At 32.9% G+C, this 15,186-nt stretch overlaps 2 protein-coding genes across 2 annotated transcripts; both read right to left on the bottom strand.

The window, feature by feature from the left end:
- Window positions 1–2,350: 2,350 nt before the first annotated feature.
- On the bottom strand, window positions 2,351–5,483 carry LOC132751609 (uncharacterized). The gene is made up of 2 exons (XM_060741796.1): window positions 5,347–5,483; window positions 2,351–4,531 (listed from the first exon to the last, which is right to left on the bottom strand). The coding sequence occupies exon 2, from the start codon at window positions 4,515–4,517 to the stop codon at window positions 2,691–2,693; it is 1,827 nt and encodes a 608-aa protein (XP_060597779.1). The 5' UTR covers window positions 4,518–4,531; window positions 5,347–5,483; the 3' UTR covers window positions 2,351–2,690.
- Window positions 5,484–9,138: 3,655 nt separating this feature from the next.
- Window positions 9,139–14,996, bottom strand: LOC132751608 (myotubularin-related protein 3-like; the record flags this gene model as incomplete). Its single annotated transcript, XM_060741795.1, is given in 2 exon segments — window positions 9,139–14,194; window positions 14,809–14,996. Coding segments are annotated over 2 exon segments (381 nt in total), but the record flags the coding sequence as incomplete, so codon positions are not given.
- Window positions 14,997–15,186: the final 190 nt, after the last annotated feature.

Raw genomic sequence — 15,186 nt, 5'->3', positions numbered from 1 at the left:
GAATGGCCCCTTGGCCACCAAAGCTAAAAATAGAAATACCTTTAAATGTCTTTTTCTACTTAACTAATTGATGGATGATCACCAAACTTTGTCTGTAGCATTCTTGGGTAGTCTTTTATCAAGTTTGCTCATATTTATTTGACTGCTTATAACTAAGCAATACAGTAATGGTAATGAAAAACAAGATTAAATGACTTAACTTGTTCCAATAAAAACAAGAGCACTTCAAAGGTGGTACAATACATTTATTTTGCCCGAATGTTAAAATATGCTTGTGAAATCAAAATTCATCTTTCAATTAATAAAGAAACCCAAACAAGAAACGTGTATCAATATGATACTTAATGACCTTCAGAGTGGGGGTATTATACACCCTAGGTGTATCATTCATAAAACGTTTTAAATGTCATTTAGGTAAATATAGTAGCTCTGGGTTAAAGAGGGTTAGCTGTGTTTTTCTATACTATAAGGAAATGCTACTTACTAAATATCTAAGGTTTCACATAACGAAACGAAAATGTGTTTTCCTTTTGATTTCCTCTCATCGGTTCAAAAGATAAAGACCGGACATGGAATTACTAACAGACGGACGACAAGATGCATAAAAAGGTACGCAGATATTTTTCTTCGTCCGTATAAAACTGGGATTGTACATGTACAAGTGCGATCTATTTATTTTCAGTAAAATACCATCTTAAGGCATTATAGGCAGAGATGCATAAGTTGAAGTAACGTTAATACACTGGAACATATCATAATTATGTGATAGCTCCTGATATTCTCGTATTATAAGTGTGAAAATGAATAAACAATATAATCAATTAGTTAGGCCACCTTCGAAGATCATATTGTTTTGATGCATGATGTCGATCGGTTGGGCGGCCGGTGATCGACATCCTTTTAATCCTTGGGATGATGTTTTCGTTTATACAAGCGTTTACAGTATATGCGCCTAGAATTGTTTACTTTCCGCTCTAACTGAAAGGATTAAAGGCCAACATCCAAGGTCAATAACAGCAAAGGACATTTACATAGAAACTTCAATGTTTATATGTTAATGCATCTTGACGAATTGTAACTGCGACATACATTTTTATGTCAAATGTCACTGGGACAAAACTTGAATCTCGCCATTTAGTCTAATTTCATTAACATAAGAAGTTCACACTAAGTACGTTAATATACGTTTTTTTAAGTTATATCTGGAATTCAAGTTTCGGGTAAATATTAATGGTCACTGAAACATGAAGTAATATAAAACTGTCCATTTAATCAATGTGTAATGACGTAGAAATCACACACTTTCTTTTTGGACGTGCCTGATAAATCCTTTTAACCACAGTCATTTTGGGAAAAGGTTCAATGTCATAATGACCTTAAACAAATTACGTGACTGATTTCATTATTGTTGTGCTTGTGGTATTTTAGTTCTTTCTATTCGGCATCTTTCTTGTTGGGTGGTTCCAGTATTCCTCACTTGACTCTGTTGAATCACACTTAGGGTATGTGGCCTGCTTTTTAAATTTGTCTTTTGACGTTATATCTGTGATGCGCAGGCTTCATAACCTTAGATCCCCTTTCAAAATTCCATTCTATTAAGTTCCGCCATTTTTTTTCTCGTTTAGGGCACACGCATTTTTTTTTAACTTGGGGACCATATGCCGCTTTTCATGGAATGGCACTTACGTGCCACATTGAAGGTTCAATGATAACCGCCGTATGAACACATCTGCGGATGTTTCAAAATTCAAAATTGTACAAGTTCATGTTAAATGTTGAATTCTGCTTAAGCCGGTGCTAGGGGGCGAGGACGGTAACTGGCAATTTCCTTTACCGTCCATGAACAAGCTCGACTGCAACTTAGTTATACATGAACACGCATCAGAATATTTGCATAATGACTGTTGGTGCTTAAAATATAAGAATTTTAAGAATACAATTAAGTAAAGTGTCTTTAAAATCACTTTCAGTTAGATCATCTTCAAACACTGAATCCACAATAATGAGATTTCTTTGTTACAAACTCCATGTTTGTCCTATAGATTATCACTCATGTGCATCGACTAAGGAGACTGAGAGAGTATTTTATGACCTATGAGAGACGAGCGTGCGGACTTGAAAACGCAACAAAGTAATCATCCAAAAAGAAGAAAATTAGCTTACAATACAGAAGAAAATATGAATACTTTGAGTATCTAACAGTGTTAAAAACTAGGGTTGATAAAAGAAGGAAAACGAGAGATAACCTGGACACGCTGGAGAGAGCACAACTTTGTGAAATTGTCAGTACTGTGTTAAGACCTCAGTATCAGATGGTCTAAATTTTAAAACGAGACTATTACAGCTGTTACATTACTTTACAACGAAGTAACATTTATACATATTTAATAAAAAACATTTTCAAAAATTACATAATCAATGTTAAAACCGGAGACATCCATGAGTAAGCACCCGATAATTGAGAGCTGTACATTACGCGTTCCTTTATTTTGACAATTCCAACACACAAACAGTTTGGTATGTCATTTTAAAAAAAACTGTTTTATATATGTTCATTAAGGCTATTTCAATTACAGAACGCTTAAAATGACTGCATCCACCACATTCAACAGCGTATGCAGGGAAATACAGACTGGTTTGGTATCATTTAGACGTCATTGGCCTGCTACTTTAGCCAAACGTTTGAAAAGTTATTCATATGATACTTTGAAGACTTTTATAGAACTTTTGTTTGAAGTATTGCTTCCTATGAGTAACATACTCTCATTGCAACATATGCTTCCAGGATTTCTAATACCATCAGAACAATCAAGAAGTGTTTTCACCAGGTTAAGATCATTTGACAATTGATTTACATTGTTCGATCTCTTCCCACACGCGTAAACAGATCCTGACAAATCAACTGCGATTTGTGAAACATCTTGTTGCTGATCTTGATATACACTTTCAATTTTACCATCAAATGTCATACTGGTTATATCATTTTTGTTTGTGTCTACAATGTATACTTTTGTATGTTCTGGACTGGCAGCTAAATACCTTGGTGCGGAAAACATAGGCATATTTGCGGCATCTGTATCAAAAGTCATTATAGTTTCGCCAGTTTTATACATGACTTCAATTCGTGGAGGGTTAAGGAAAGAAACAATAAGCTTCATCTGGCAACATGCAATTCCATAACAATTTCGACCGACTTTGATGTCTTCCGTCTTAATCAAAGACTTGTTAGAGCTTGAAAAATACATAAATGTTACTGTTCCAAGATTTGGAAGTGTGACAACTGCTTCAGTTTCTTCACACTTTGCAACCATGGCAGGTCTGGATGAAATATTAATCACTTTAAAGTCGTCTTTTCCATGATTTAGGTCACTGAAATTTAGGACAGACTCCTTCTTTTCATCAGCAACAAGAAGCTGTGTGTTTGACAGGAGGCACATACTTGAAACTTCAAATGATCGCAGATTTGTTTTATACATATATGTTGCCACTTTCTTTCTGTTTGAAACGTGTATGTGCTTCAACGAAAAGAAAGACTTTCTTGTATCAAGTTGTTTTGTGGTCATTCCGATTTCGGTAGTTTCAACCTTAAATGGCTGTACCTGTATTTTCGTGTTTGTTCGTAAAGCAAACATGTTCTGTTTTAACTCATTTGCCTGTCTTTGAGCAGATTTCATTGCCATGAACAACTTGCATCTCTGCTGTGTTTTCTTCTTCAGTTCAATATCTGACTTCACGCTTTGAACTTGCGTTGATATATTTTTGGTTTGTTTAGAAAAATTCTTTATTTTATTCACTTCGTCATCTGTAACTCTCTCCACAATTCCTAATACATTACATGCAACCTTGTGTATCGTCTGCTTAAATTGATTTTCTTTTTTTACAGCTGCTTCAACTTTTGCCTGTCTTTCTTTCTTAAGATTTTCAATAATTTCGTTCATTTTCTTATCAAATTCTTCAATGTTACCTTCTTGTTGTTTATTATATGATTTTACAAGCTCTTCTTTGTGTTCATTAATCACTGACTTTGCAGAATCTTCAAGGTTTTTGACAAAGTTTCTATTACTGTCCAGCAGTAGCTCTGTTTCGCACGTGTCTTTAGATATCTCCTCCATTTCTTCTTCTAATGCCTTTAGTTCCCTAGAGTTTTCTATATCTTTGACAATTGCCGGCAAATGTGCGATTTGTGTACATGACTGATGCTGAGTACCTTTGCAAGTCATACATGCAAATTTATCGCATACTGGACAATAAAACTTTATTACTTGATCAGAATGGTCAGAACATTTCACGTTGCATATGTCCTTAGGCATGTTGTATTTATTTTGAATCTTATGTCCAGGCATGTATCGTGCATGGTACTCAATACAAATCGAGCACATATATTCTGTGCATTGCAGGCAGAGTCCAGAGGCGACCGCATATTTTCCAGTATACTTTTCACATTGTTCACAGCCAACCTCTTCAATTTCATCTGAGTCCTGCAACATGTCATCAGAATTTACTGTACCTTCAGCCATTGTTTTAGTGTTTTCTAAAATGTATTTTAAATATACACGTATATTGAGGTTGAAAACACCCTATTAAATTGAGCCACCATTATGTTGAAAATATAAACAAAACAAACAAATTATTTAAGTTAACATTATATGTAAGTTTTTTTGTACTAGTATTATGTTTTAAACCTTTGATTAATATGGCTATAAGACATAGTTTGATGCCAAGTTAACAATATGTTTCTCAAATTTATCAAGTTATCGTTTTTAAAGAAGCATAGTTTATTATATCCAACAATATAATTATATGATTATCTATTAATTTTATGAACATATTCTGAATGAAAAGTCAATATATTCTACCTGATAGTGTATTATTTCATCACTAACTAAACAAACGAATATCACATATAGGACTTTGGTGCACTTTATGTACACTTAAAATATGTTTGCATTTAGTTTTATATTCATGGGCGGTTAAGGGCGGTTCTACACTCTAAGAGTATTTAATGTCTATGTCTTTGCATATAAAACATTGCTAGATCTAAGAATAGGAGCTTGACATTCTATCAATAATTGAAAAATATAAGCAAATAATTAAGAAATAACGGCAAATATACCCTTCTATACAATAAATAAACACACTTAAGGAATGCAATGCCTTTTTCACACTCGGTGCAAATTTTATCCAATTACACGCGTGGAAAATCAATTCGATACACAATACAAAAGTACCTTTAACAATCGCTGATATTTTAAATCGAAACATTACACAGTCTTTACAAACAAATGTAGATCTATATGGTAAAATCTTTTGTACAAATAAACCGTCCAACCTTGGAATGAATATTACCTATATCTAGTAAGTTTTAACTATTCCCTTTCATTTGACACTGTTGGTAAGAACTGTTATCAGGTGGATTTATTGTTTTACGCTTATTTATTTCGTGTTGAAAAAGTTCAACTTTCGTTTCTACTTATTTCTACTTATTTCTGGTTTGCGCATGCTTAACAATACAATGTAGTCGGATTTGTATTGTTATTTGCGGATCGCTTTTACCGGCTTTTGTCTCTTTTCTAAAACGGTCATTTTTCCGATATTACTAAAAAAACACAGTAATATCGAAAAAATGACCGTTTTAGAAAAGAGACATCTACGTTAAAAAGATTGTAACATTCAATTATATTTGAGTTCTACAAACCTCTCAAAGGGTTATATTATCCCGAAACCAAGTGCCTATGGCTTTTGTACGGAAAATAAGGCTCCAAAAATATACACTGTACATGGTCATTTGCTCATCTTTTGCTCTTTAATAAGTTTAAATCTATAATTGAAGTAACGTTAAATGCCATTTCAAAGAGTTAAAATCTGTCAAACCTTTGGGACATTTTTTTTAATTGACTTGTTGATGAATCGTATAACTCTACCAGTCCGTGTCGTAGTCGATCTTATTTATTCCTGTTCTTGACAGTCTACATTGATGAATCTTTCAATTCTAATTGTTTAAATAGATTTTGAACTTTTATCGGTGGTGATAAACTGCGTTTCTTCAGCTGGTTTCGTTTGTTGTTAATTACCGTGGCTTTAGCAGCTATACCTCTACAACCCTGAAAAAAATAATTCAACACTCTAAGGCTTACTATAAGGTACCATATACAAAACCACCGATACAATTATATAAAAAAAATTTCCACTATCAAAATTATAGTTATAGAAAGGTGAAAAGCCTACTATATGTTCATTTGCCAAACAATGTGGAGCACGGGAAATCGTCGTTTCAGCGACTGAGGCGCATTCCGGCGGGATTTTCGCTGCATCATTCATTAACATCAATAAAAAGAACTAGAATTCCACAGCTTACTTAATTCATGTCAAACGAATATCAATATCATTCCGATTTTTTTCTGTTTCACGGTATTTTTTGACTTGTCGCTGCCATTTGGGATTCTGATACCTGTGTGTTATATGCGATCTGATTGGACATCCAATTTGGCTCATCCAATCAGATCACGTATTTCAACCCAGGTATCAGACTGAAAAATGGCTAAGACAATTCAAAAATTATCGTGAAACAGAAAAAATCGATATATTGATATTCGTCGGACTTGAATTAGATAAGCTGTGGGATTCTAGTTCTTTTTATTGATGCCGGAATGCGCCTCAGTCGCCGAAACAACGATTTCCCGTGTTCCACATTGTTTGGCAAATGAACATATAGTCTTTTCACCTTTCTATAACTATAGTTTTGATAGTGGATTTTTTTTTATAATTTTGACGATGGTTTTGAATTTGGTACCTTATAGTAAGCCTTAGAGTGTTGATTTTTTTTCAGGGTTGTAGTAGGGGTCCAGGGGCAGATAGGGGTGGGGTGTCCAAACACTGATACTGCCACCTGTGAGTTCATCAAGACTTTCTGGCAAGCCTTAATATTACCACACATGACTAGCCGCCGCATAGCTCAGATTTTGACGAACTAAGAACTCAGTTGGATTAGATAATATTTCCAGGAGGACAAATCCATGCATAGGAAAGTAAGGGCCGCGACGAATGTGCAAGTGGTACATACGCAATTACTAAAAAGTGAGTCGGAATAAGGAGGTACCATTAAATATGCTTGAATAACCGTGAATTTCTGGCAAGAACATTGAGAAATATCTTGATAATTTGTTGATAAAAGATTAATTATTAGGCGGATATTAACCATTCTAAAGACTTTTTTCTTTACATTCCAGGAAGTATTCTTTTTTTATTTGTGTGCATCTCGTTAAAGATGCCATCTTAGCACCCTTAAGACATGTAAGAACGATTCTTTCCCGCGATGAATACCAGGTTAAGTGATTAAGAAATTTAATGTCTTATACGGGAATTGAAATATTTGATTTCTTTTGAAGTCTATAGAGATAATATTAGGAAAAATTTAGATTCTAAATATGAAGCGAAAAAGAGACAAGTTTGAAGTAAGTGTTATTACTGGGCCGCGTTCCTGCTGTACCATATTTAAACGTGCTTGCTTGATAAACTGGTACAACTTTCAACTGTACAGGTCAACATTTACTAACAAAGTTTTGGTACATCCTCCTCGGCCTTTACCTTTTCCACATTTGAAATAATCAAACAAAATGACAAAAAATCGCGTAACAGAAAGTATCATTAAAGCAATTAAAGAATCTTTGTTGAAAAGATAAGCTTGTGGGATACTAATTCTTTTTATTGAGGTCAAACAACGATTTCCCGTGTCCACATTGTTTGGCAAAAATGAACATCTAGAAACTATAGTTTTGATGTGGATTTTTTTTTATAATTTTGACGATGGTTTTGTATTTGGTACCTTATCGTAAGCCTTAGAGTGTTGAATTGTTTTTTTTTCAGGGTTGTAGTAGGGGTCCAGGGGCAGATAGGGGTGGGGTGTCCAAACACTGATACTGCCACCTGTGAGTTCATCAAGACTTTCTGGCAAGCCTTAATATTACCACACATGACTAGCCGCCGCATAGCTCAGATTTTGACGAACTAAGAACTCAGTTGGATTAGATAATATTTCCAGGAGGACAAATCCATGCATAGGAAAGTAAGGGCCGCGACGAATGTGCAAGTGGTACATACGCAATTACTAAAAAGTGAGTCGGAATAAGGAGGTACCATTAAATATGCTTGAATAACCGTGAATTTCTGGCAAGAACATTGAGAAATATCTTGATAATTGTGTTGATAAAAGATTAATTATTAGGCGGATATTAACCATTCTAAAGACTTTTTTCTTTACATTCCAGGAAGTATTCTTTTTTATTTGTGTGCATCTCGTTAAAGATGCCATCTTAGCACCTTAAGACATGTAAGAACGATTCTTTCCCGCGATGAATATACCAGGTTAAGTGATTAAGAAATTTAATGTCTTATACGGGAATTGAAATATTTGATTTCTTTTGAAGTCTATAGAGATAATATTAGGAAAAATTTAGATTCTAAATATGAAGCGAAAAAGAGACAAGTTTGAAGTAAGTGTTATTACTGGGCCGCGTTCCTGCTGTACCATATTTAAACGTGCTTGCTTGATAAACTGGTACAACTTTCAACTGTACAGGTCAACATTTACTAACAAAGTTTTGGTACATCCTCCTCGGCCTTTACCTTTTCCACATTTGAAATAATCAAACAAAATGACAAAAAATCGCGTAACAGAAAGTATCATTAAAGCAATTAAAGAATCTTTGTAAAACATTTTGTATACAATTTGAGGCAAACTTGTATCCAGATTCTGAAACTGGAAGTCTTGAAAATCCGTGGCTTATTAATTTTGCAATTATTAAGCAGCAGTTTAATAGCAGTTTAAAACTTCAATCTTTACTCATTTATGCAAACGTTTATATTAACTTTAATGTCTCAAAAACGGAACAGCACAATTTGCATGTAATCGTATACTTGGTTTATACAGAATTTATTTTAGTTCGATTGTGTAGGAAGCTATAAGCTTATAGACTTTCGAATTCGTTCCTGGAACCAACCAGTACTGAGCAATGAGTGTTAAGTTTCTAGCGATAATTAGACTACTAGTCCGAAGCGTTTACCAATCGGCCATGCCGCCACTCATAAAAAAATGCCATACTTTGACAGCACTATTTGGGTTATACAAAAGAAAACACAATGTAAGCTCAATATGATTTATTTTGAGTAATTTGTCACGTATTTCACCATATAGAAGCACAGTTACCATAGAGAAGATAGTGCAGTCAAACTGGATGTACATGTAATCATAATGAGGAAGCTTAATGATATCACATAAACAAAACCATGACTGGTTCCCTAGTTCACCCAGTCTAGATCATCTAATCATGACTGGTTCCCTAGTTCATCTAAACATGACTGGTTCCCTAGTTCATACAGCCACAACTGGTTCCCTGGAACTTACAAAATGAAATTTAGTTCATACTGTTTAAGAATGGTTTGCTATTTAACACAATCACGGCTGGTTCCCTAGTACAATCATGATTGGTTCCCTTGTTCATACATTTATGACTCATGAACCCCAAAACTTACAATCATGGTTCCCTTAATTACAAAATAATCATGTTACTAAAATGATGGAAATGATTTAGAAAATATTAACTCTACATACAAAATGAGGATCATTACTTTTACTCCAAAAGAAAAGAAAAGATTAAATTAATCAAATTTACTTTCAACAATTAACAAAATAAAATTGTTTGCTTAATTAGGTCATTATAATTGTATGCTATGAATATATTAAAAGAATTTCTGAATAATTAATAACTGCAATAATTTACAAAGAAATTGAGCTACGCTTCAGTTGAGTACATAAAACAAGACAAAAATATAAGAGATATTCAAGCACAAAGTATGAGAACAAAAATCACAGCTTTAGGGAACAAAAAAATACATTGTAAATAACATTATGTAAAGTGCTGAAATTAAAATTTAAAAACAAATTAACATTTCCATTGCTTTGTAGATTCATTTTTTTTACAATTTATGCAATTTTACAATTTTAATTACAAAGAGATCAAACAAAACATGTCAAAAAACATCAGATGTTTTATAATCATCATTAGATTACATAAAAGAGACATAATGTCACTATGACCTTGACATTTGACCTTCTGACCTAGTTAAACTACCTTGACATTTGACCTTTTGACCTAGTTAAAATATCTGATCATAGGAAAGCTGTGGACCAATTTTGATATGCCATGCATAAATTGGAGTCTTTTAAACTTTAAAAAAAAAACCAGACATCCTCTCCCACTTAAACAATTGTTTATTTACTCTTTTAACAATGTACATTAATTTTTGTCAAGATTTCTTATTTCATCAATTAATCATTTTGAGAAATAAGGTGCTTTTTTTCTATTTGATTAAATTGGAGTTAAGTTACATATTACATGTATTATGCTGACCCATATCTTTTGGCAATTCTAATTCCACATTTAGTCTATTGATTTTTCTTAAATGTATTTGTTCACCTTCCATCTTGAAACTGTCAATTTTCAATTCTCATTTACAGACTGGCCTGGCTCGAGACCGGTGGCAAAGGTAAATCACTTCCGGACCCAGCAGGGAAGGGCTTAAACAAGTTCTTATTGCTTCTCCTGATGCTTAACTTAAAAAGTAAACACAATCTTATGGCATTTGTTTTAACACAAACTTTTAGTGTGCATATAAAGTATTTGCTTTTTTTATCTACAAAAATATTTATACAAATATTCAACAGATAGTTTAATAACGTTCAGATACAAAAGTAAACAATAAAACTTACAAAATAACATATGTTTTACATATCCATTGTTCAACCAGAAGTCCATAACCATCCAAATAAAGTTCTAAACTTAGATCTCAAACCATAAAGTTGAGTTCTAAATTTAGTTTGCTGGATCTAATGTTTAAAGTCAATTTCTAAATTTAGCTCTGAAACTAAATCTTGTGCTGATACTAAGTCAGGTCCTAATTTTAAATCTGCATTTAAGGTCAATTCTGAAAATTAAATTTACATCAGAAACTTTAAATTTCAATATTTATACAGTCCAACCCCGTTTATTCGAAGTGCCTGGGACTGAATATTTACTTCGAATAATCGATGTGTTCGAATAATCGAAATCGGAATATTGTGATAGACCGAAACTACTCCACTTTGACAAATCATAGTAAATTTCCTTTTACAACACACTTACTTCCTGTAATCAATTGAGAAAAATAAATATTAAAGAAAAGATGCGTAAAAATTATTGTATTGACATTGAAGACATAAATACTTGCATTTTATTCTACATTATGTATTGTTTCGTTTCGCGCAAAGCTTTGATAATGGCCGTGTTGTTACAACTGTATTTACAGCTAAACTCTGGTATTTTGGATTAGGATAAAGGCTCTCATGTAGCGTTACAATTAATTAAAAAAATGTTTAGGATGTTTTGACAAATTTACATATACGGTATCTTATCACAGCATTTGATTAAGATTAAAATCCATTTTTTTTTTTTATATCTTTAAGAATGTAAACGCTTTATAATAGATAAGCTCACTTTAGTACTAAATGGTGTTAACGTTCATTCTCCAAAAATATGTAAATTGAAAATTTGTGCTACAACTTTGTTCATGTACCATGATATTGTGTTTGATTGTACTATATAAATGTGTGTAATATGACTATGTACTGAATGTATACGTCAATAAATTATCTATCTATCTATCTATATATGAAAATTATTGCTGTCATCTTCACGCAATAACAGTAACAAAATCGTACACGGTGCATTGCTTTTCATTTTCGGTAATTAAAGTTGATTAAAGAACACACAAAGGGTTATTATCATGATTGTCTAAATACAGGCATGACTGTTGATATTTTTCACAAGTCGACCGGTTAGCGAGTCGATCTGCGCCAATTAGTCTGGCTTCGAATAATAGGTGTGAAATTCTTTCATAATTGTAAATTCGGGACCGAAATTTTACTTCGAAAAATAGGAGGTATTCGGATAATGCATTTTGAAAAATACGCTCGAATTTATATTGATTTATATAGAGATAAAAACGGGACCGCCGATCTACTTCGGAAAATGCCGGGTATTCGAATAAAGGGTTGTCGAATAACCGGGGTCAGACTGTAATTGAAACTTCTAAAATTAAGAATCTTCTCAAAAAGTTAAATCTCATCAAATCTTTCAAGAAAAACAACTTTAAACAAAACATAATATATGAACAGGGAAAAATAACCATTTCTTATAATGTAAGGTCCAAGGTAGATTGATTTTTGGCAACAAATGATTGTCTAATAAACGTCTGACCAATAAACCAATAAAACTAACAGCCTGCAACAATTAAAAAATGCTTGATTATAAGGCTACATTTTTTTTCAGCTAGAGTGAACTTTTTGGATATTTTTCAGTTGAACTTAAATAACAATTTGAAAACGTTTTACAGTAATTTATTAGGATGTTAATCTCTCTTGAGTCTATCTACTTACTTCGGACAGAAAAGACAGATAAATATAACGGCCACTGTCACTTTAGAAAAGTTACCAGTCACTTTAGCCTTAGATTAAAGTAACTGGTAAACTTTCTCTAAAGTGACCATAATTTCGTAATTTTGGTGATGAATTTGCTCTAGCCTTTATTTAAGGATTGCTTATTATTATAAGGGGTTACATTGCCAAGAGGTTTAAATCAACAGCCTACAGTATAAAGCCTGGCCAGACAGATTTCATGGATTATTTCAAACTGGCCTGACTTTACACTGTTGACAAGCTGATGTGAAACAGATAAACTAATAGATACCTTGTCTGTCCTATGGCATAACCCTACAAAAGATAAACCATTAAAGCCAAATGAAAAAAACATAATACTTTCTTCCTCTAGAAAAATGAGCAAGAAGATGGAAAATATTGGAAATTAAAAGTTAAATTTCCTTTTTTGAGGGTAATTCATTAAATGTTGTTGTTTTTTATATATGCAATACAGTTTACAGACAAGTGATGACAGGAAAGTCTGAAAGGCAAACATTTAAGGGGTGTTTAGGGGGAAATTTGTATGAAACAAAAAACTGTTTTCTGATCTATTAGTAGATGGATGATACACAAGTATTCCCAGATATAAGATGTATAAAAGATGGACACGCTGACATTATGCTATTACAACATTATAAACTATGGACACACCTCACATAGCAATATTTGTTTCCCTTAATGTACATAAGCACTTCAACTATTATGGCAACATGGAACAAATATCTTTTCTGATGCAATTTGCAAGTGTTCATGTATAATTCATACTGTTTATTTCATAGTCTAATATTGTTATGATGATTATTTCCCAGATTTTTTCTGATGTTAACTGTGGTTTGGTCCGTAAAATGTTGTGATTTTATATCAAAAACAAAATGACATGCAAAACTTTTTGATGAAATCTAGAATTTGAATGCTTGCCAGTTAATAAAGCACTTGGTAATAATATGAGTATCAAATCTTTTAGACTTAAGTGATATATATTTCAAACAAGAATGTCTTGGCATTTCTGATATGAGCTAATCCAAAAACAATTATAAACTAAGTAAAATATATGTCTATATTGCAACTTTTGTCCAAATACACACACTATTCTCTGCATGATGAAGACAAAAACACTTTCAAATTGCTCCTCTGAAAAAGATAAAGTCTTCCAGAATGCAAAACAAGAGTATCAATTAATTAATTAATCAATTCCTCTCTCAGTTTTTTGATATGGTAACCCATTTCTATAACCGACCTAATAATTGTGTATTATTTCTTATCAAATGCTGTAGCAGCACGAAAAATCAAGCTCCCAAAAAAAAAGCTGTTATCTTTTTCAAAAAACAAAACTTGGTAATTGTATATTTCCATTTGGATGCTGATGCAGGGTGACTAAATTCTACTGTACCACTTTCCACTTCTATATGTTAGAGTTTGATACTGAAAATGGTCAAGGTCTTTTATGCCGTTATCCATTTCAAAAAACAAAACGTGGTAATTGTTATATATTTCTAATTGGATGCTGCAGCAGCCAGTGGACTAAGTTCGCCGATTCCGTTGTCCATTTCTATGACGGACTTGGTGAGAAGCATTGTAAGTTTGGTATAACACACCTGACATACTCTCTCATTTGTGTTGATCATCTGATGTGGTAGCGGGATCGTTTCCTTACAGCAGTTGTGGCAGAATATCTTACCACAGTTTCTGAAATACACATAATACTTTGTAAATCAATGTAAAGAAACAAAATATATATCGTATAATCTATGTCAAGTTTTGAATTGAATCTATTTCTCTTATTCAAATTATATATTTCAAGGGTTGACCACAAAACTGCAGTAATTTTTATGAAATAAAAGAAGGACTTACAACAGTTTTGCGGTCAACCCTCAATTTAACTGTTTTGTTGTCCTAGGTGTCTCCTCAAACAAAAATTTAAGACATTAAGTATTTTGGTATTGATTACAAAGACAGCACATCAATGTAACTGTTAATTTTTGCATTTTTATGAACAGACTCAATCAAATTGATCCTACTACATTTTCAATTTTGCCAGTTTGAACATTCTTTATGTATTCTATGTCTCTCTACTTTATCACATTAGGATATTGATAAATCTCTCAAATTAAACCTGACAGGTATAGAATCAAAACAGGGCCAATTAAATTGTACAAATTTACTAATTAGCATGATAAGGTATTGAGAATAAGAATTCAAGTCATAAAAGTGCTGACTTCCACTACAAGACCATTGAGTTGATAATAACAATACTGTTACTAAAGAACATACTCTCCTGAAGGTAAAGTAAAACTTATTACCTGCAGTGATGCTTTCTTTTCAGCATGGAGAACTCCATCTCACAGCCAGCACATTGGGTGACCATGTGATCTGGTACCCAGCGTGTGACGTTAACTTCTGGGTCATCCATTTGGTCCCAGCTTGCGTCAGAGGCAGCATTACTGTAGTTGCTTTGTATTGATTGAAGATCACAACTTCCTGGTGATTCCTGTCATTACAATGTTTAAATAGAGTTTTACCTTTATTTTTACAAATTACATGTAAAACTGAATCACATGACTGACTTAGATGATCTTCATCAAACAGCTTGAATCTTACAACACAAAAACAGCCAACAAAAGAAGTAATTTCATACATTTTTGCTAATTATATTTCATAGTTTATATCTAAAGAGCTTA

The sequence above is a fragment of the Ruditapes philippinarum genome, unplaced genomic scaffold, assembly GCF_026571515.1.
Source record: "Ruditapes philippinarum isolate M1 unplaced genomic scaffold, ASM2657151v2 ctg9328_1_1_1_1, whole genome shotgun sequence".
Taxonomy (NCBI): domain Eukaryota; kingdom Metazoa; phylum Mollusca; class Bivalvia; order Venerida; family Veneridae; genus Ruditapes; species Ruditapes philippinarum.
Note: the sequence above shows the minus strand (reverse complement) of the source record. Positions and strands in the feature narration are given on the sequence as shown.

Excerpts from the sequence above, each read along its gene's own strand:
- LOC132751609 (XM_060741796.1), bottom strand. The coding sequence starts at position 4,517 with ATGGCTGAAGGTACAGTAAATTCTGATGACATGTTGCAGGACTCAGAT.